The sequence below is a fragment of the Octopus bimaculoides genome, chromosome 28 (genome assembly GCF_046866305.1).
Source record: "Octopus bimaculoides isolate indiv1 chromosome 28, ASM4686630v1, whole genome shotgun sequence".
Taxonomy (NCBI): Eukaryota; Metazoa; Mollusca; class Cephalopoda; order Octopoda; family Octopodidae; genus Octopus; species Octopus bimaculoides.
This window is the reverse complement of record NC_142955.1, coordinates 14,896,714-14,920,371: the sequence shown is the minus strand read 5'-3', so window position 1 is coordinate 14,920,371 and position 23,658 is coordinate 14,896,714. Positions and strand designations below refer to the sequence as shown.

Below are 23,658 nucleotides of genomic sequence, written 5' to 3'. Positions count from 1 at the left end.
AGCGGACGTTAAACGATGATGATGATGATGATATATATATAAAAAGATGGTTTATTGTATTATTAAAAATTTCACACCCTTATCTGGTGTTATGCAATTCGTTTGAAAGTGGGATCAGTGCCATGCAAAAAAGCAATGGAGAGAAGGGGACACCTTGGAATGAAATTCTTTACACACGTGTGTGTGTGTGTATATATATATATAGAGAGAGAGAGGGGGGGAGTTTACTGGGAGAAAAGCTAAAAATGAAAGAGACAGGCTCTACTTTAGAGTTATGATTTCCATTGAACAAAGCACAATGAAATTAAAAATATAAGAGGAGGTACTCAAAAGAAATTGGAATTTTGCAATTTTATTCAATTAGTGTTACATGTTTATTCTTTCATTGCCTTCAAAAGTATTCTTCATTAGAAGCAATGCATTGGTCGAGGCACGTTTTCCACTATATGAAGCAGAGCTGGAATTCTTGTGAAGTGATACTTTTTAATGCCTCCATTATTTTTTCTTCACCACTTCCACATCCGTAGCACCAGCTTTCGTCACCAGTGATGACCTTTGAAAAAAGGCCTAAACCGACTCCCAACTGTTCTGACAGTCCACAACACGCTTTCAGTCGAGACTGCTTTTGATCTTCCATGAGGAAGCAAGACAAATTTTTCTGCAACTCTTTTCATTTGCAATCCCTTGCTCAAAATTCATTGGCAGGAGTGCTAGGACACACCAGTCATATAAACAAGTTCTTCAATTGTTCAGTGACGGTCCTCCAAGTCCAGTTCCTGAATTTTCATTTGTTCAGGAGGTTGACAGTCACACTGAACGAGGCTGGTCTTCAAGCGACAAGTGGCCATTCCTAAAGTGTGAAAACCACTTGTAAACTTGTGTTTTGCTCATAGCAGCTTCCTTGTAAACTGTTTGCAGCATGACATCTGTTTTGGCCACCGTTTTCTCCAGCAGAAAACAGAATTTCATGGAAGCATGCTGTTCCTTCATTTCAGCCATTGCAAAATTCAATGCAAAGGACGCAGCATGCGGCAATATGACATGACCAGAAGATGCCAGTCGGTAGACTGATGCCCGAGGGTCATACAAAGTGGCTTCTAGTAGCCGAATGAGTTTGTCCCACAGAATGTGTCTGGGTACTTTTCGATACCTCTTTGTATAGCAAACAACAAACTACAGAAACTATCCTTTTCCTTTCTCTTCTGTATGAATATATTTGTGTTTCATTAAGTCACTATTTTGAGAGAATGATTTACCACAGACATCACAGTGATATGGTTTCTCTCCTGTATGAATACGTTTATGCCTACTCAACTGATAATTATGAGTCAATGCTTTACCACAAATATCACAATATGGTTTCTCTCCTGTATGAACACGCTTGTGTGCAATTAAGTGACCCCTTTCAAAAAATGATTTACTACAGATATCACAGGGATATGGCATTTCCTTTGCATGAATACGCTTGTGTGAAGTCAAGGCATTACGGTTAGAGAATGATTTACCACAGACATCACAGTTATATGATTTCTCTCTTGAATGAATATGTTTGTGCCTAGTTAAATCACGATTTTCATTGAATGATCTACCACAGATATCACATTCGTATGGCCTCTCTCCTGTATGAATACGTTTGTGTCTAGCTATATTACTGCTTCGAGAGAATGATTTACCACAGATATCACAATGATAAGGTTCTTCTCCCGTATGAATACGTTTGTGATTAGTTAAGGCAGAATTTTCAGAGAAAGATTTACCACAGATATCACAGTGGTATGGCCTCTCCCCTGTATGAATACGTTTGTGTATAACTAAGTAACTATTTTCAGTGAATGATTTACCACAAATATCACAATGATATGGTTTCTCTCCTGTATGAATATGTTTGTGTCTAGTTAAGTGAGATCTTTGAGAGAATGATTTACCACAGACATCACAGTGATATAGCTTCTCTCCTGTATGAATACTTTTGTGTTTAGTTAAGCCAGAACTATAAGAGAATGATTTACCACAGACATCACAGTCATATGGTTTCTCTCCTGTATGAATACGTTGGTGCCTAGTTAAGTAATTATTTGCAATGAATGATTTACCACAGATATCACAATGATATGGTTTCTCTCCTGTATGAATACGTTTATGTGTAGTTAAATGAATACTTTGAGAGAATGATTTATCACAGATATCACAATGATATGGTCTCTCTCCTGTATGAATACGATTGTGTTTTGTTAAGGCAGTGTTTCCAGAGAATGATTTACCACAAATATCACAATGATAGGGTTTCTCTCCTGTATGAGTACGTTTGTGTGCAGTAACATGACTACTTATAGAAAATGATTTACCACAAATATTACAATGATATGGCTTCTCTCCTGTATGAATACGCTTATGTGCAGTTAAGTGACTAATGTTAGAGAATGATTTACCACAAATATCACAATGATGTAGTTTCTTTTCTGTATGGGTGCGTTTGTGTGCAGTTAAATTACTACTGTCAGAGAATGATTTACCACAGACATCACAATGATATGGTTTCTCTCCAGTATGACTACGTTTGTGTATAATTAGGTCACTTTTTTGAGAGAAGGACTTTGTACAGATATCACAGTCATATGATCTCCTCTGTTTTATCATGTGTTCAGGGGAAATCAATTCTATAATCTTCTCACTCTTTTCCATTATTTTCCTCTCAAATCACAGTTGATATATTCTTCTTGCTTTTGTTTTTATACTTTATTACTCACAAATACTTCTACTGCTGCATTTCTGTCCATTGCTACTTTTGTCTAGCAAACGTTTCACAGGAATTCTACCAGATTTGTAGAAACAATGTTATACATCTGTTTCATATAATATTTTCTTTTATTCCTTAAAACATGGTAGATATTGAGGAGGTTTCTTCTGTTATGTCAGTGTCATCTGATGTTCTGAAATTATAGAAAAACAACAGTGTAAGATGTGGAGGCTACTTAAAACATACAGATTCGTTTCTATTGAGATAATCTGTAGAATTAAAGATATACCCTAACAACTGAGCTGTATGTCTCACAGCTACATAAAGAAGTGCTAATCTCTAAAAAGTAGATGGAACATGTGGAAGTGGGACATCCTGGAAGACAGGGTATGAAGTGCTGAAGAGCAAACTCAGGATGCTGAACTTTCCAGGTGATATGACAAAGACTGAGATGCCTGGCACCTCGTTGTACTCAAGAAAACCTGCACTCTGCAGCAGAAGCGTTAAGACTCATCTCTCTGGTGGTGAAAAGTACTTGTGGCCCATTCCTCATAAAAATGGCCAAGTGTACTGCAATATCCATTTACTTTCATCCTCTTACGACGGTTACATGTTACTCAAAAATTGTAATAGTGTTCGGTGTCGTAAAAGCGGGTAGAAATCAGATTTTCTTAACTTTTTATAAAAGGCTTCGCCACCCACATCATTTTCAAATGCGTGGTGAAGATAATTTGAAAAAAAAAATCGATACTACTTAAATACAGAGGTCCCTTAACAGAACTACTTAAATACAGGTGTTACGTACAAAACATTTTAAATGTAAGCTGTGTGGACGTGCAACGACATCGTAACCCTAACCTTCCCTTTCATAACGTTACATGCTGAATCGGGACCTCTGTATTTAAGTAGTGCCAAAAAATTCCCCTCAACATGGATAATATCCAATTTAGATGTGGATGCGACACTCCGCCTTATTTTTCATCATAATTTTAAATCCACAAGTACGAAGAAGTCGACGTGTATAAATTATCCATAATCACCATTCAATCGTACCTTGTTTTTTTTTCACCAAAAATTCCTACAAAATCCTCATCTACATCATCTGAAACGTACTTTCAGTAATTTTTATTTAAAATTATCCATTTTGGAGAAAGTTATGAGGAAACAAACTGCTAATGGAATGGGCACAAATCGGTAGTTATACAAAGAAACAAAGATTCCATAAATTATATAAAAAAATAAAAAAATGTATCGGTTTCTGAACATTTCAGAATATTTCTTAAACTAAAACACACAGCAATCTGAAGTGGTAACGACGGAGAGTGTAGACGTCCACAGCTAGAAATGGCAGCCAAATCTCGCACAAATCATAGACATCTCTCTTTCATAGTTAGAAATAGCAGCCAAATCCTGCACAAATCAAGGACATCTCTCATTCATAAAATAGAAAAGACACAAAGAATCGTCGCGCCAAAGAGCGAACGTCTACAGAATTAAAAGCAATGAATACTTTCATTGCTTATCACTTACAGAAATGTTTCACAAAGGCTAGTGTTGTTATTATATATGTGTGTGTCTGGCAGTTGAAAAATGCGTTGTAGGTTCGTATTATAATCAGCTGATTAAAAGAAATTCATTCACTGGACATTTAACCGGATATCAGTAGGAAGTACGTCCAATGCGCATGCGTTTGTTTTCTCTTAAATATTTAAGGCAGACAACTCTTGTCTCACAACTATCGGAACACGCTTCTCACGAACTCAGTTTCTGGTATAGTTGTTATAAAAGAAATTGCTCACGACGTAATGTGCACACTGAATTCAGAAAAACCGAAGAGAACAATAAAAATGCTGTCAAACAGGTCATATGATGATTTGCTAGCCACGTCTGCCATTATTACCAAGCAGCTTTACTACAATTTTTTTGTCATTTCCTTTTACGAGAAGGAATTTTGACAGTTATACATATTTCTGAATGCTGTTTGAGGCAAGTAAAGAGGTTGGCGTCAAGAAAGTCAACCAGATTTAAACATGACCCTAAAAGAACAGAACCACAATGAGTGGATTAATTGTTGCTGTGGTTAAAAACCTTCAAAACTAACCCGAATTTAGGCGAATGTTTTAGTGTCTATTATGAATTGTTACATTTATATAGTTACGTTCTCATAGGCATACAAACATGTCCAGTTAAGCCATAACTTTCGCAGAATGATTAAATGCAGACATCACGATTTAGGTAAAATATTTGGGCCAAATTGGCAAAGAATGGCACTGTCAAGAGAGAAATGGAGGGGCATGGTGAGTGAACTATAACATCCGATAGGATGGTCAATGCAGTCAAATATAAATACTAGCATACACACACGTGTGTGTGTGTGTATATATATATATATATGTGTGTGTGTATATATATATATATATATGTATATATATATATATATATATATATATATATATCCCCTCAAAAATTGCCAGAGAGGTTATAGAAGAGATCAACGAGAGACAAGTGCTGAAAAAAAATGAAAAAATACGCATGCGCACCACACGTACTTCCGCTTGGACCTTCATTGCGGAATAGTTTATGTCCTTTGCGTGAAGTATTGTCCATCAACTGCTAATATTTATAATGAATTTTTCGACTACCAGATACACTCATATATAACAACACTATCCTTTATGAAACATTTTCGTAAGTATTAAACATTGATTCATTCCGTAGACGTTCGGTTTTGACGTCTTTCTTCTATCTTATCCTTGATTTGTGCGGAATTTGGCTGTTTCTAAATATGGAAACTACCTTCTACACTTTCCATCGTTGCCGCGTTTGTTGTCTGTTTTAATTTGAGAAATATTGTGAAATACATTCAGAAAGCAATACTTCATTATAATTTATCGAATGTTTGTGTCTACAGCGTGTCCACAAAGTCTGGGTACATATGGATTAACACGTACTTTAAGAAATTATTTCTTATATTTAATTGTTTATGTTATGATTTTATTTACTCTACGTACCCAGACCTTCTGGACACCCTGTAGATATAATTACTGATGTGTTCCCAAACCACTAGTAAATTGTTTCCTCATAACTTTCTGAAAAATTAATAATTCGGTACTACTAAAGCAGCGCGGACCCGAACGCGCAGTCGCGCGTCAGCGCTAGCTAGTCGTGAGTGGTCGATCCTAACCCTAAACACGTATTCATTTGCACACGCGGGTTAGGGGGATCTTTTTTAAAACGGGGGCCACATTTTTCATTAACGAAACACTTTGAAACTTGGAACACTGGTAGAATTAACCCTAACCCTAGGGTTAAAGCAAATTTAAAATGAAAAAAGCAAATAAAACGAAGGTATGGAGATTAAATACGCTTTACATCGCTTAATGAGCCAAAGGAGTAAATGTAAACAACTGAATACTTGTCAGTGATTGGTTGAAATTATCGAAATAAGACAATTTTTTACATGAAATAAATTCGAATACAAAAATATTTTTCTGTTCTATAACACAAAATAGATAAGTATACGAAGTTTGAAAGTCTTTCGGTACCAAAAACACTACGTAAAACATTAATGAAAAATGTGGCCCCCGTTTTAAAATAGATCGGGTTAGGGATAGGGACAGGGTTAGGGTTAGGATCGACCACTCAAGACTAGCTAGCGCGGACGCGCGACTGCGCGTTCGGGTCCGCGCTGCTTTAGTAGTACCGAATAATTTTAAATAAAATTTTCTAATTATATGTTTCAGATGCTGTTGATTATGTGGGAAATTAGATTTGCAAAAAACAAAAAAAAATCAAATTGAGGGGAGGAGGAAGGCAAAGGTAATTCTCGCACCTTGGCTTTTTCTCATTCGTTTTAGTGATACAAATTACAGTAGTGGTGAAAAATAAAAGGCCTTTCGTGATACTCTTACACCAGGGATGTGCCATCTAGTTAGGCAAGGTAGGCATTGCCTACCTTGAATAAAATAGATCGATAGCAGCATTTTCCTTTTATGGCAAAATATGCAACTAATTCAATAAAATTATGAAGGTTACTCTGATTATTAAAATGCAAAATATTTTATTTTTTTGTCGATGAGGTAAGCATAATTTTTCCTCTGCTTTTCAATCTTGGTATTTAAGCTACGCATAGAACTGCTGTAGTACACATGCCATGTACATTCCTACAAACAACGTTTTCTTTATGTGCTATAAAGGCAGATAGAAATCTGCTTACAGCTCAGTCACGCACCTGTTTCGCTTATTTTTTACTACATAAAGGTTACCAACTTCCTACCCTGAGTAATTACTAATGGCACATGCCTGTCTTAAACCCAGGAACTTTTCAACACACCCCTGTAAACTTGAATAAATTAATGAGTTCAATTGTTAATCTTAAATGTTTGCTTCTACAGTTTGTATCTGTAAAACCATTGTAAGTTTTCCATTGTTGAATTTTTTAAGTAACCCCTATAACTTACATTGTTGTTTTTTTTATTATTTTAGAATATCTGATGTCATTTGGGATACCAAGAGATATATGCTCCTTATCTATCATCTTTTGAAGACTGAAGAAAAATGTTATACAGAAGAGATATATAACACTGTTTATATAAATCTTTGGCAGAATTCCTTTGAACTCTTTGTTCTGAAATGAAACCATCACCAAAATTAATATATGTTTCTGACTGGAGTGCTAAAAGATGAATTTGTGTGCTAACGAAAATTGCATAAATTTATATGAGGCAACACGGGACAGAAATATAACAGTGGAAGTATTTGTAAGGAATAAACTCAAAGAATAGAAGCAAGAAAAAAAAAAATATTCATTGTGATTTAAGAAGAAAAATAATGGAAGAAAGTGAGAAACTTAAGGATGTGGTTTTTCCTGAAGGCATGATAAAAGAGAAAAGTAAATTGTCATATGACTGTGATACCTGTAAAAAGTCATTCTCACAAGCAGGTAACCTAAATACTCATAAATGTATTCATACAAGGGAAAAGCCATATTGCTGTTATATCTGTGGTAAATCATTCACTGGAAGTATTAAATTAACTAGGCATGTACGTATCCATACGGGGGAGAAGCCATATCAGTGTGATATATGTGGTAAATCATTCTCTCAAAATGATGTGTTAACAACACACAAACGTATTCATACAGGTGAGAAGCCATATCACTGTGATATCTGTGGTAAGTCATTCTCTCGAAGTTATCATGTAACTTCTCACAAGCGTATTCATACAGGAGAGAAGCCGTATCGTTGTGATATCTGTGATAAATCATTCTCTGTCAGCAGTAACTTAACTACTCACAAATATACTCACACAGGAGTGAAGCCATTTCACTGTGATGTCTGTGGTAAATCATTCTCTGCAAATAGTCACTTAACTACTCACAAACGTATTCATTCAGGAGAGAAACCATACCACTGTGATATTTGTGGTAAATCATTCTCTGGTAGTGGTGACTTCACAAAGCACAAACGTATTCATTCAGGAGAGAAGCCATATCACTGTGATATTTGTGGTAAATCATTCTCTGAAAGTTATAAAGTAACTAAGCACAAACGTATTCATTCAGGAGAGAAGCCATATCACTGTGATATCTGTGGTAAGTCTTTCTCTCAAAGTTATAACTTGACTAAACACAAACGTATTCATTCAAGAATGAAATCATTTCACTGTGATGTCTGTGGTAAATCGTTCTCTTTAAGTAGTCACTTAGCTGAACACAAAAGTATTCACACAGAGGAAAAGAGATATCTCTGTGATATCTGTGGTAAATCATTCTTCAAACGCCGTGCGTTAAATAGACACAAACGTATTCATACTGGTGAGAAGCCATTTCATTGTGATATCTGTGGTAAATCATTCCGCATAAGTAGTGACTATACTAAACACAAGCGAATTCACTCAGGAGAGAAGCCATATCACTGTGATATCTGTGGTAAATCATTCTCTCAAAGTAATAATTTAACAAAACACAAACATATTCATACAGGAGAGAAACCATATCATTGTGATATCTGTGGTAAATCATTTTCTCAAAGTCATAACCTAATTTCTCACAAACGTATTCATTCAGGAGAAAAGCCACATCATTGTGATATCTGTGGTAAATCATTCTCTGTAATTAGTAACTTAACTTCTCACAAACGTATTCACACAGGAGAAAAGCCCTCAAATTAGCGACCCACTTAAACACATATGTATTCAAACACGAAACAAGTCACATCACTGTAACATCTGTGATAGATCATTCTCTGGAGGCTGTCAGTTAACTAAACATGTATCTATTCATATTGAAGTGTAATTGTATCAATATGAAAATTCATAACGATAACAGCCAATATTTTAAGCTTTATCTATTGTTGTGATAGCTTTGTTGGTTTTAGCCTTACCAAGAACTAAGCTATTCATGGTAGCTGCCTTTTTCAGGCTGTCTTTTACATCTGTTCAACTTTTTCTGATGCCAACCCTTTTAGTTACCTCTCACAACATGCAGGGACATGATTCACTACTAAAATTCTGATATGAAAAATGACCTGCAAAACACCCATTGATAACAGTCAGTGTATTCAAACAGGAAAGGCAACACAACAGTGTCTGGTAATGCCTCCTAACACTACAGTTTATAATATCACTACAACTCTATCTACACTGGTGAGATAACTTACCTCTGTGATATTCTTAATAAAAGTAATTTCTTCCAGGTTTTGAACTGAAACTGTGTTGAATCCAATATTTGGGAGGAGTCATACTTAATAAAGCATATATAAACACACTCACTTGCTGTTATCTAATGTTTCACTTTTTTTTGCTAAAGCAGTTGATGTTTGTTTATCTTCTTAAAAGTATTTTTTGCTACACTAAATCTGTAATGTTCTGAATGGTGAGTGAGAAATAAATTTTGATGTAACATAAGCAAACATCAACAGGTTTTGATAAAAGAAAGGATGTGAAATGCAGACAATCAACAATCAGTGAGTGTTATTATAAACTTTATTATTAATTATGGCTCTTTCCAAATTTGACTAAAGTTCTTTTCAAAATATTCCATATAACATATTTCTGGAATTGAGAAAAGATTGATTTGATATTGTTGGTAAACTATTGAGAAATGTACTCTCTGAGATCAATTATATCATCACTGTACAATTGACATGTTTGATGAAGGAAGGGAATATACAACAAACTTTCAATAATTGCTTTTTCCATCTTAAATGTATATTTGAAATCTTGTCTTCATCGGTGCAAGATATATATCATCATCATCGTTTAACGTCCGCTTTCCATGCTGGCATGGGTTGGACGGTTTGACTGGGGACTGGTGAGCCACATGGCTGCACCAGGCTCCAATCTGATTTGGCAGAGTCTCTCCAGCTGGATGCCCTTTCTCATGCCAACCACTCCGAGAATGTAACAGGTGCTTTTATGTGCCACCGGCACGAGGGCCAGTCAGGCGGTACTAGCAACACCCTCGTTCAAATGTTGTTTTCTACGTACCACCGGCACAAGTGCCAGTAAGGTGATGCTGGTAACGATTACGCTCGAATGGTGCTTTTTATGTGCCACTGGGACGGGGGCCAGTCAGCGGCCTGAGACGATCACTCTCGGATGGTGCTCTTAGCGCTCTACTAGCACAGATGCCAGTCATGCGGTGCTGTCATTGAATTTGATTTCACTTGCCCCAACAGGTCTTCACAAGCAGAGTTTAGTGTCCAATGAAAGAAAGGTACACCTAAGTGGGCTGGTTACACCACTGGCATCGGCCACAGGTTATGGTTTCACTTGGCTTGCCGGGTCTTCTCAAGCACAGCATATTTCCAAAGGTCTCGGTCAGAAGTCATTACCTCGGTGAGGCCTTATGTTCAGAGGTCGTACTTCACCACCTCATCCTAGGTCTATCTCTTCCACAGGTTCCCTCAACCGCTAGGGTGTGACACTTTTTCACACAGCTATCCTCATCCATTCTCACCACATGACCATACCAGCGCAGTAGTCTCTCTTGCACACCACATCTGATGCTTCTTAGGTCCAACTTTTTTCTCAAGGCACTTATACTGTCGAGTATGCATTTCACATTACACTGACATTACACATCTATATATATATATATATATATATATATATATCCTTATTCACATAGTTTTACATTGAAATTTAATTAAGAAGCAAGGGATGGGATCAGATGATTTCAAGCATTGTAGCGACAAATAGCTGCCTGGTAATTAAGTTTGTTTGGTATGTAATGAATTTTTATTGTTTTTATTTGATTTGTTGTGAAGTTAAATTGGTCCTACAAAATATATACAATTTTCTGTCTATATATTCATGTTTAAAACGTATTTCATTATTATATCTATAAAACTAGTTATAAATTAAAAAGATGTAATAGGAAAAATTCCAGTTGTCTTCTTGTTTAATATATCAACACTTGTTAGAGACTAGTAGTTCACTTAAATACATAGTGAAATGTGTAAATAAATCACTAATTCACAAAAAATATGTTAATGCAGCAATATTCTTTGGAAAACTTGGAATGGCTTATGTGGCAAATTTGTAAAATGTTGAATATTCTCTTCCTCCACCAAACGCAGTTATTGTGTTAGCAAGAAATACAGGAATCACAGAAGAAATATCTCTTTCTAGTATATGCATTGTCTACTACAGTCTGGTATATTGGTTTGCGTGATGTGGGTGTGACAGAAAGGGTTATGTTAAGTAAAGAAGGTTGAGGAGTTACGCAGGTATAGGGTTATAAATCATCTGACTACAGTAGAGTGAGCTTAAGATGTATGTGTTGGTAGTTATCAAACGAAAGAAATTATTTATTGTAACAATGTGGAATTAAGGTTTAAAATTGTTAGTTTAATGAAAGGTATGCATAAGGTTAGCAGTAGCAAATGAGTAAAAACACAAAGATCTTAAATCTTGTACATTGGCAGAGAATATCCAAAGTAGAAGCTAAAATATGCTATGTGATCACTAGAGAAGAATATTTAGTCAAACTTGTAATTCCAATTAAAATAGATAATGAAATTTAAAATTATGGAATAGTACAGAGTTCAAAAGTGGTAAATGTAAAATAGAGGAAGTGAATAAAGATGTCAGATAGGTACATAGAAAAATATTCATAAGAAGAGGTGACTAATAAGGTGGAGCTTAATAAAGTATAAGAGGTACATCTACTTTATGCAGGTGAGACATGTTGAGAGATTCAGAGCACTACATTTAGATTTGTGATAAAATTGGAACATCTTAAAGAATCTGTGGACACAGATGGTAAATGCTTCGTTGCGTTTATTTAATAATAATAGTGAATCAAGTAATAGAATTTGTTAATATTTTGTTAAACATAACCAACATGGGTAATTTTTGTCCTGGTATGGAACACCAATATCTATGATACACCAAATGATATTATATGGTACATTGTTTTTCTTAAGGTTCTGTATGTGGTTAACTAGTGAGATAGATTTATTGTGTTTATCAGATTTAAAGAAACTCAGGTGGGCTTAGTATCAGCACTTAAAATTGACCATGCCCTCAGTAATAGAGTTTTGTTGTATGCTAAAGGTGCACTTAAAAAGAATGTTGAATTATCTGCAGTTGCTATGTAGTGGTCCTGGGTATGACTGTAAACTGCATCCGGTACTGGGGCCCTGGTTCAGAGTTTTGAGGAGTGTGGAACCACCTCTTAGCCACTATTGTTCCCAGGTCTACTCTGACCCGGAGTAGTAGCACCTGTAAGGGTCCCAGCTGTGGGTTAACTAGCATATCATGGAATTGCTTTGGAAAGAAGGTCACTGACAGACGCACCAATAGAGAAGAGACCATTCAACTCTTTAGAATCCTGAAAAGCACTGGGCTTGTGGTGGTTGTTGCACCAAGTTAATACAAGTTTGATGAACGAGGGGGAAGGGACTGGCTGTGCACAAACCATGCCCACTATTATAATATTTGTCATGCAAGTTGTTCAACAAACCAAGGTAGCAACATTATCACACTTTCTTCAAAATCCGGTGGTGATAGGGAAAGAAGCCACAAGGACAAGTTGAGAGTGCTACTGGACAGCTTTAGCTCTGACTCTGCAAATAGATGACCAAAGGACGATGGTTTTCTGTGTTTTGCTGAACCCTTTTTGGTCAAAGCAACAATAGAGTCCATACATATAAACAAGATGAGCTTCTTTCAGTTTCCATCTGTCAAAAAGCTTGGCAGCCCAAGGTATAAGTAGAAGACACCTAGGGTGCTATGCAGTGGGACTGAACTTGAAACCTTCTGTTGAAAGCAAACCACAGCCTCCCCTGCACCTATAGCAGAACATCTTTTCAAATACCAATCACCAGCATTTTGAACTCTTTGCACAAGTCTTTGAATTCAACATTGTCCATCTTCTTCTCTGAATTCTTCTTTAATAGCATCATCTTTCAGGCAAGTCACAACATCTTTGGAATGGTCAAACCAATGAATCTTATTTTCAGTTTTATAACAAACTTACTTTACATTTGTATGAACGAGATGATGGTCAGTCCAGTATTCAGCTCCCCACATAATGAGGACACCACACACATCATGAACTTCACACCTAACAAATATGAACAAATTCAATTCTATACCACTGCTTCAAGCCTTAACACATCTAGGTTGTTTTCTATTTATCTGCTTTCTGGTACATGGTGTTTGCCATGCACAACTCCAGCTCCCAGTATATTTGCAACAGTAATAAGCCATTACTTTCTAAAGTATGCCTAGGTTTGGTAATCCTTGCCAACTCCGGCACTGAAGACAGTAAGTATAACAATATTATCGGCACAAGGAATTTTGCAAACAAACTTCTTTAATGAAATATAAAAAATGCTAGATTTTCATCTTCAGAGGAACCTCTGGTTGGAGAGTAGACACTCACTAGAGTAACAAATTTGTTGTTTAACAATGGCATCATCATTAACATGGCTGCTCTTAGAACTTATAAACTATGAAATTCTTTACTGCAACTGCTACATCAAGCTTTCCTCTTGCACCCTTCAATTGTTGTTCCTTTAAAAGGTTTAACCACCACATTATTCTGTAACGTGACCCCTCTTCAGAGATTCTTGTTTTAAACAACACCATTACAGCCATGTTATATAGATGCAGCTCCTATGCTACAAAGACTGGTCTTCTTTCAGGCCACATTGAAGAGGAGTTTATCATCATCGTTTAACGTCTGCTTTCCATGCTAGCATGGGTTGGTCTATTTGACTGACAACTGGTGGACCAGGAGGCGCCACCAGGCTCCAATCTCATTTGGCAGATTTGTAATGTAATATTCAAGCAATCAATATTTAAATGTCTGAATATTCTTGAAGTAGCAAGGTGATGGCTGGGTTTAGCCTGCAATGCCCAAGTTTGCCTAGTGTCTTTCACTATCTGTTCCTGAGCCCTTTTTGCATTATTACTCTGTAAGGGAAGAGTTATTAAATTAACAAAAAATAATGGTACTCATTGGTGAATCTTAGCATTGAGTTGCTCAGTCAACATCAGCTGCTTGGGGAAGAAAAATTAACACACTTGTCCAAGATTGAATGTGTGTTTATAGGTTTTATCAATTATAATTCCTTTCCAATATAACAATAGTCTCAGATCAAAACTCTTGCACAATTCAAAATCTGAAACAAATTGCTTGTATTAAATGTCACAAAGGTGTATTATTTCACCAATGTAGATGTTTTTGGTACGATATAAACTAGAGTTTTGGGAGGCTGTTGTTACAAATGTTTCTCCTTGCCTTTGTGAATGCATTTACTATTGCTATTTTTAATGGAAGGAATTATGACTAGACCATATCTCTGCATACTGTAAGAGGTTACTAACAGGTTATGGCATTAAGAAAGGGCAGCCTGCTGTGATTGACACCCTGAAAAAGTGAGCCACAATGATTGGCATAGTTATTGCCATGGCTCCCAAGTCCACTAGGCTAATACCCAAATTTAGGTGGAGTTTAAGGTGTATGTTATGAATTTTCTCATTCATAAAGACACTGCTATATAAATTCATCCATGTCTATTTAAGACAGTATTTTGAGAAGATGACTTTTTCCAGATTTGACGGTCATATGGCAACTTATCTCTTTTATCAGATCTTAAGGAAAACTCAATTCTTTAAAGTTTCTTCTTTCCACAATTTTCCTTTTCATATCATATATATATATTTTTTGTTATAGTTTATTCCTTGCAAATATTTCTTTTTAAACAACACTTTTACAAGTTTGTTCAATCATTACAGAAGCTCCTCTTATAGATACCTGAGTCATTGATGTTCAGAAATTTAGCTAATAGTCTTAGTTCGGAGGAAATATTTCACAGGAATTCTACCATAGATTCATAGAAACAGTGTTATATGTCTGTTCTGTATAATATTTTCCTTTAGTATTTAGAAAATGATTTACTGAGGACATATTTTCAGTTATGGCAATGTCATCTGATATTCTGAAATAATGAAGGAAGAAAACAGCTTCTAATAAATACAAATTCAAAAGTGGAAGATTTATTGTATTTCTTTAGAGAAAAACATTTACCTGAACTTTTTCATTTATCAAAGTTCAGATTACAGAAACTTGGGTGAATCAGACATATTTGTTAACTACAGCTACACTTCCATATTGTGTAACATTATATATGCCAGGATGAGTGGAGAGTTTTTTTAAATTTCAAGTTATAATTAATAGCCCTAACAAATTACATGCAAAAAGCATTTATTTGGCAAAATATATCCCATATTCTATTGTCTGTTGCTATTGTTCCACACTTGGGTTGTAATCTGTTGATGCAAGAACTGGGGTTCCAGCCCCTCAAATTTGCACCTAACTTGAATGTTAGGGGATTGTCATGTAGGAGTGCATGTCTTCAATTGACCAATGCCGAGTAGCAGGCTTTCAAAGCATCTTGTACTGCAGCTGAGCATAAAGGTTAGTGTACACAGCAGTGCCATCTGGGACAAACTCAAAGTGCAACATCCCCTCAACCTGTTCAAACCACTCTTCTTTGACAACAGATTCTGGAATGAAGTGACTGATTTCTCTTATTAGGATTATGAAAATAGATTCAGTGTAGTATATTGCCACTTAAGTGTGGCTGACCCCTAGGGGTGGATGTTACTGTTGCTTTTAGCCCCAGGAGGACATCTCCTCCAGCTGGCTTATCGACACACGACTGTGTCCTGTTTGCCAAGGGAGTTCTCCCTCTCACCACGACCAGCAGCACGAACGTATCCGGATTTCAGGGTTATTTCCCTTCTTCGGCGTTCGACAGCTGATGACCTTGGTGAGAGAGAAAAACCTGGCAAAATCTTATATCTTCTTTTCCAGTGACATTCTTCACTGATATTGAAAAGGTGAAAACAAGCAATGTTAATTCTCTAAATGAAGTATTAACAGTAACTGCACGATAAAGTGTAGTATATTGCCACTTAAGTGTGGCTGACCCCTAGGGGTGGATGTTACTGTTGCTTTTAGCCCCAGGAGGACATCTCCTCCAGTCCAGTTACAATTCAGTTGCAAAAACAGGCATCTCAAGAATTTGTTAGCAAATGTTCATATGTTGAGCCTGGTCATTGGTCAGTTCATAAGGAACTTCTTGACAGCATCTGTTCACAAGACTGAACTTGTAGAGGTGTCAGCTAATAGTGCTTTGTGAAGAATTAAATTCTGCTAACAATAACATAGGCGTAGGAGTGGCTGTGTGGTAAGTAGCTTGCTTACCAACCACATGGTTCCGGGTTCAGTCCCACTGCGTGGCACCTTGGGCAAGTGTCTTCTACTATAGCCTCAGGCCGACCAAAGCCTTGTGAGTGGATTTGGTAGACGGAAACTGAAAGAAGCCCGTCGTATATATATGTATATATATATGTTTGTGTGTCTGTGTTTGTCCCCCAACATCGTTTGACAACCGATGCTGGTGTGTTTACGTCCCTGTAACTTAGCGGTTCGGCAAAAGAGACTGATAGAATAAGTACTAGGCATCCAAAGAATAAGTCCTGGGGTCGATTTGCCCGACTAAAGGTGGTGCTCCAGCATGGCCGCAGTCAAATGACTGAAACAAGTAAAAGAGTAAAAGAGAATACAGGTGCTTGAATGTTGAACCATTTCAAGCAAGGTCTCATCTTCCACAACAGGTCTCCCTGATCTTAGTTTGTGTTTGAGGCTGGGGTCACCTTTCTTAAAACATCTGGACCAGTTTTGTGCCACATGTTCATTGACAGTTTCTCAGCCTTCCACATCGTTAATTTCTTTTACTGCTGCCCTTACACTCACTCTTTTTCCTACAGGTAGTGCAAAATGGCTCTAATTGCAATTTTTTCACCTCTCATTATTAAAGTTCTAAAACAAAGAATGAACAATTCAGCAATGATTGGACAAGTTATATCAAATGAATGATATACAAGTTGCCAAAAATATCAGTGGAAATCTGAAAAGACTTTTGACTCTGCCTGGTATCAAACCAGAGAATATAATGTACAGCAGCATTCTTCTCTCTCCAGAAATATAATTTGAATTTGTTGTTCAGCTCCAAGTCAACTCTGAGCAGACGTATTAAAAACATTCCATTCATGAACATCCTGTCTTTGTAGGATTGTATGTCTAGGGCTACAGATTTAAAATTGGTGCTCAATTTTTAAAAGGCAAAGGAAAAATTTGAAATATGTGGCTGTTATTTCTTCTAGGTCCTGTGAGAGCTATGATAAGAACCAGGTTGTTTTCATAGGTTCTACAGTTTTTATTACAATTCGAAAATAAACATTGACAAACAAAGAAAAGACAAGTGTAGGAAAGAAAAAAAATTAACAAAAAATATAAGAGGCATGTCTGTTCATAAGTTTGCTACCCAGATGTAATTTTAGGTTCAGTCCAAAAATACAGTGCATTTAGCAAGTGTCTTCTACTAAAGCAACAGTGAGTGGATTGCATAGGTGAAAACTGTTAGTGTTGTGTGGGTGTGTTCTCGTTTTGATATCATATGTTGGATCAACCTGTCATTTGTCTACTATCTTCATTGGAAACCAGTGAGGGTTGATGACAGAAAGGGCATGTGACCACAATAATTCTTCTTAAATCTTGTCTGACCCAAGCAAGCATAGAAAAGGGAATGTTTAAATGATGATAATGATAACAGTTGTTTGTTCTTCATGACTTGGCCTTTCTTAGCAGGTTCTTCTTTTGCAGAACATTATCATCGTTTTAACACAAACCTGTTTCATAGCAAAGTAATGGTTTTGGTTGACTGTTAGGTGACTATTGGCCAGCCCAAGGTTATAATAGCAGACACTTGTCCAAGATGCATTGCAGAGGGACGAAACCCAAAACTTGCTTTGGAGGCACACTTTCTCGTTACCCAACCATTCAACCCAGTTAAATGCTCATATTTATTATTTAATTTTTATGAAATCAATTATTTAATGCTAATTGCAACATCTTTGAGTGTGTGTATATGAAATTGATTTTCATTTGAATTGAAATATGATGACAATGCACTGTATTTATTTGTGTTTACCAATCCTGGTAGATGGTATTTTGGAATAAAAGCCCCATGCCTCAAGGGCAAGAAAAGAAATGGGTAGTTTGTTTTGTTTTTTCATTTTTTTCTTATTCTTGTATAGTGAAAATTACAATTGTTAATTTTTTTGCTCCTCTCACCCCACTTGCATGCCCTTTTCCTTTCCCTTAATCTTAGGGCCTCCGTACAGAAACTGCCTCTTGTAACCCTACACATGGATCCCTGACTAATATCACTTTGCCACTTCACTCATTAAATATGTTAAGAATAACATAATTTATGCTTTTTTCTATATGTAGGAAGGCAGTTGTGGAACATGTACAAAACAGAAGGGACTGCATGGAAATGACATGAGGCATAACTACAGTTTGGTGCCCCACATTAGGCTGTTTCTTAACTTTCTGAAAAAGAGATATTCTTGTTAATTAAACTTTGCAGAGATGAATTTTTGAGGGACTAAATAATGATTATCTTCATTAAGAAATTAGGAAAACTTTTTTGGTGGGATTTCCAATTTTTTTCAACCCCACTCCAATTTTGTTATTTTCAGCGTCCTTAACTTTAGCATTTTTCACAGTTTTTTTAAAGAAATCTAGACATTTAAAAACTTATTCCTGCAAACTGTCATTTAAAAATGTGTGTTTTAATGAGTTATGAGGAAATAAATTCAAGGGTGGGACACCAAACTGTAGTTGCGTTCAAAACAAGGATCACATAAAAATGATATTCTACCTTCCCCCAGTTTACAAATAAATCATTTTACGTGATTATTGAGATGAAATAGAGTATGTGAGGAGTTTTCTTGTTAAGTGTGGGTGGGTCTGCTAAAGACCTTCATATCGCCAGGCATCTCGATGCCTGGTCATTTCCTCTGTGAGGTCTAGCTTCCTGAGATCAGTCATTACCACTTCATCCCACGTCTTCCTGGGTCTCCCATCCACTTTCAGTGATCAAAGAACTCTGTTGACAATGAAAGGTCACTCTTTCCAAGTAAAATGCAAATTGTATGATGCTTGTGTAGATACATGGTAGCAAGATATGGGCACTGAGCCCAGAGGAGTGAAGCTGTTATGCTCTGCTGGATGTGCAATGTTAGTGTGCATCTTATCTATAAACTAGTATTTCCATCATTTCCACCGCATTAACTTCTACCTGCTTACTCCCATTCACATTCTTATGAAAGTGTCCCCCCCCCTCCCACACCCTTTCCTATGACCCACCATCCATGTCCTCTCTTGTGCAACCCATGCCAGCAGGGAAAGCAGATACTGAATGATGGTGATGACATATCTTATCATGGAAGCAAGTAACACTTCCTTCTATAATCTCTGTGTTTATGGCTGCACAGTGACATTATCACTGACCTCTAAGAATACATTTTGCAACTATTTACTTCCAACGACAAATTAAATAAATCTTTTCTCATTTCCGCAAATACTCACAAGAAATATATAGGAAAGTGGGTTATACATCATTAGATGTACACCTGACTTTCCTATATTAAATTAGAATTGAACGGAACGCAGAACTCCAAACTATCAACACAAACAACATTTATTCATGGTGGAAAATATACATCTTTACTCTTGATTGTTGAGACGTCTTCGGTGTGTGAGAACATGGTTGTTGGGACGTTGATGTGAGCTGTCTAGCGTGAGTTCGAAAGATGGAGAGACAGCTAGACACGTCCTTGCTCAATCGCTGGCCAGCAAGAAAGAGACAGAATAAAGCGGGAAAGCTTGGATGTTAAATTCCACGCATGCGTGAGACTACGCGTGCGCTCAGCGTTACTACAAATATATATGGATATTCTGAGGAGTCATGATGAATAAAGCCTATAAGCATATTCACTAGTTGTTGCTTGTCTATATTTAACTTCTTTTTCTGAAGTTATTGATGCTTATTATCTCTGAAAATATTTCCTTATTTAACATTGAGAAGGCAACAGATTGGTTTCAAAACAATTCCACATGTAAATTCTTGCACAACAAATTCAAAGTCTAGAAGAAATTACTTTTATTAAAAATACTACATTGGTATGTTATCTCACCAATGTATACATGGTTGTAGTGATATAAAATATAGAGTTGGGAGGCTGTTATCAAACTCCTTTCTTATCTAAAAACATTTGTAGTTATAGATGTCTTTATTCTTACTTTTTGTAAAAGAAATTTTGAGAGTAAATCATGTCCTGGCATACTGTAAGAAGTAAATAAAAAGGGGTTGGCATCAGTAAATCTCAAACAACCTAAAAAATGGGAGACATATTGAGTGGATTTGTTATTGGCATGGCTAAAAGGCACACGGTTACCCTTATACATGAGTAGATATGTGTTTATTTAACTTACGACTTTCAGAGAAAGATTTACCACAGACATCACAATGATATGGCTTCTCTCCTGTATGAATACGTTGGTGTTTAGTTAAATCACTACTTTGAGAGAATAATATACCACAGATGCCACACTCATATGGCTTTTCCCCTGTATGAATACGTTGGTGAGAAGTTAAGTTACTACTTGCAGAGAATGATCTACCACAAATATCACAATGATGTGGTTTTTCACCTGTGTGGATACGTTTGTGACAAGTTAAGTTATAACTTTGAGAGAATGATTTACCACAGATATCACAGTGAAATGGCTTCTCTCCTGAATGAACACGTTTGTGTTTAGTAAAGTCGCTACTCCCAGAGAATGATTTACCACAAATATTACAGTGAAATGGCTTCTCTCCTGTATGACTACGAATGTGTCTAGTTAATGTACCAAATTTGGAGAATGATTTACCACAGATATCACAGAGATATTGCCTCTCTCCAGTATGAAAACTTTTGTGCTCAACTAAGTAACTACTTACAGAGAATGATTTACCACAGATATCACAATGATATGGCTTCTCTCCTGTATGAACAAATTTGTGTCTAGTTAAGTCACTACTTGCAGAGAATGATTTGTCACAGACATCACAGTGAAATGGCTTCTCTCCTGTATGAATATGTTTGTGTCTAGTTAAGTGACTACTAACAGAGAATGATTTACTGCAGATATCACAATGATATGCCTTCTCTCCTGTATGAATACGCATGTGTCTTGTTAAGATACTACTTTCAGAATATGATTTACCACAGATATCACAGTGATATGGTTTTTCTCCCGAATGAATGCGTTTGTGAGAAGTCAAGTGATAACTTCGAGAGAATGATTTACCACAGTCATCACAGTGATATGGCTTCTCTCCCGTATGAACACGTTTGTGTGTAGTTAAAACAGCACTTTGAGAGAATGATTTACCACAGATATCACAGTGATATGGCTTCTCCCCAGTATGAATACGAATGTGCTTATTTAAGTCAATATTTTGAGAAAATGATTTGTCACAGATATTACAGCGATATGGCTTCTCTCCTGTATGAATACGTATATGTATTGTCAGGGCAGTACTTCCAGAGAAAGATTTACCACAGATATCACAATGATATGGCTTCTCCCCCGTATGAATACGTTTGTGTTTAGTCAAGTTACCTTTCAGAGAGAATGTCTTTTCACAGATATCACAGTCATAGGACAAATTCCTTCTTTCTTTTATCATGTCTTCAGGTAAAATCAATTCCTTGAGTTTCTCACATCTCTCCATTATTTTCTCCTCAAATCACTGTGTGTGTGTGTGCATATATATATATATATATATATATCCAAGTTTAATTTGCATGCAAATGCATCTTCTCAACACTCCTGTCAGATATGTATGGAAATTTTGGTAATAATCTCAGGCCAGAGCAAATATTTTACTAGAATTCTATCATAGGTTTATAGAAACAGTATTATATATCTGTTCTCTATAACATTGTCTTAAATGATAAATACTGCGGATGTATCTTGTGTTATCCCACTGTCGTCTGATATTCTGAAATAATAAGGAAATAACAGTTTAAGATAAAGAAGCTGCTTTAAAAATACAGATTCAACAGTGGAAAATTTATATATATTCCATTGATAAGTTATGAGAAGCAGTCTGTTGTGGGGCACTAAACTGTAGTTATGGCTCATGTTACAATGCAGTCACTTTCATTTTGTACTGGAGGTTGTTAATGCACATATTTGACAACTTTACTGTATTCCTGGGTATGAAAAGGTCATAACCCATGTTACTTGTTAACATATTCCATGAGTAAAGCCTTTAAATGTTAATAAATAACTACACAGTAAAGTTGGAAAGTGATATTAATCAAAGAACCATGAGTAGGGTTGCCAGGAGGAGGAGTTTTGGTAAAAAGCTCCCTACATTATGGGAAAGGAAAAGGGCATGGAAATGGGAAAGGTGTCAAAAAAATTAAAATGTAAATTACTTTTTGGATGTGAAAAAGATGTTAAAGATATATTTTTTTCAGTCATAATTTCCACTGGATGAATCACGGGAGTAAAAAAAAAAGATAAAAGCAACTTTTTTCTTTTCTATAAGGCATCATCACCATTTAACGTCCGTTTTTCCATGCTGGCATGGGTTGGATGGTTTGACAGGAGCTGTCCAGACTCCAACTGTCAGTTTTGGCATGGTTTCTATGGTTGGATGCCTTTCCTAATACCAGCCACTTTACAGAGTGTTCTGGGTGCTTTTAACTTGACACTGGCACAAATGCATTTTACATGGCCTATGACAGCGATTTTACTTAGCTCAACATGTTTTCTCAAGTACAGCAAATCGCCACAAGTCTCACCAAGAAACAAACATTCGAAAATTTATAATAAAGTATTGGTTTTTGAACATTTCAGTGGTTGGAGTGTATTTCAGAATATTTCTTTAACTAAAACACACAACAACCTGATGTGGCAACGATGGACAATGTAGAAGGTAGCTTGCATAAGTAGAAATAGCAGCCAAATATCGCACAAATTATAGACATCTCTCTTCCGTAGCTAGAAATAGCAGCCAAATCTCGCATAAATCGCAGATATCTCTCTTCCATAGGCAGAAATAGCAGCCAAATCTAGCACAAATCACAGAATCTCTCTTCCAAAGCTAGAAATAGCAGCCAAGCCTCGCACAAAGCATAGACTCCTTTCTTCCATAGCTAGAAACAGCAGCCAAATCTCGCACAAAGCATAGACGTCTCGCTTCCATAGCAAGAAATAGTACCTAAATCTCGCACAAATCGCGGACATTTCTCATCCATAAACGATTGGGGAGACAAAGAATCGACACGTCAAAAACAGAACGTCTACAGAATTAAAAAGACTGAATATTTTCGTGGTTTAATACTTACGGAAATGTCTTATAAAGGGCAGAGTTGTTACAAGCGAGCGTAGTAGGTGAACAATGTATAACAAGTGTGTATTATAAAGCATTATAAATGTATTCATAACCTCAAGCACCTGACACAAATAATTTGATGCCAAAATGGAA

General features: G+C 36.3%; 3 protein-coding genes across 4 annotated transcripts in view; 2 read left to right on the top strand and 1 right to left on the bottom strand.

The window, feature by feature from the left end:
• Nucleotides 1-7,360, top strand: part of LOC106873074 (D-amino-acid oxidase) — a 36,284-nt gene extending 28,924 nt beyond the window's left edge. The window contains exon 11 of the mRNA XM_089344539.1: nucleotides 7,223-7,360. Coding sequence (XP_089200665.1) covers nucleotides 7,223-7,231 — 9 coding nt within the window. The 3' untranslated portion in view covers nucleotides 7,232-7,360. The remainder of the gene's footprint in view (nucleotides 1-7,222) is intronic.
• LOC128251146 (uncharacterized) lies at nucleotides 324-23,658 on the bottom strand. Of its 2 annotated transcripts, XM_089344435.1 has the most exons (4): nucleotides 23,519-23,658; nucleotides 20,621-22,161; nucleotides 11,912-11,929; nucleotides 324-2,575 (listed from the first exon to the last, which is right to left on the bottom strand). In XM_089344435.1, exons 2-4 carry the CDS (start codon nucleotides 21,889-21,891, stop codon nucleotides 1,183-1,185), a joined length of 2,682 nt encoding a protein of 893 aa, XP_089200561.1. In that variant the 5' UTR covers nucleotides 21,892-22,161; nucleotides 23,519-23,658; the 3' UTR covers nucleotides 324-1,182. The 2 variants fall into 2 exon arrangements, with proteins under 2 accessions (XP_089200561.1, XP_052833571.1); XM_052977611.2 differs by lacking the exons at nucleotides 11,912-11,929; nucleotides 20,621-22,161; nucleotides 23,519-23,658 and adding an exon at nucleotides 4,268-4,404 and having other exon boundaries at nucleotides 324-2,930.
• LOC128251148 (uncharacterized) lies at nucleotides 7,565-18,312 on the top strand. Its single transcript, XM_052977613.2, has one exon. It carries the CDS (start codon nucleotides 7,568-7,570, stop codon nucleotides 8,906-8,908), a length of 1,341 nt encoding a protein of 446 aa, XP_052833573.1. The 5' UTR covers nucleotides 7,565-7,567; the 3' UTR covers nucleotides 8,909-18,312.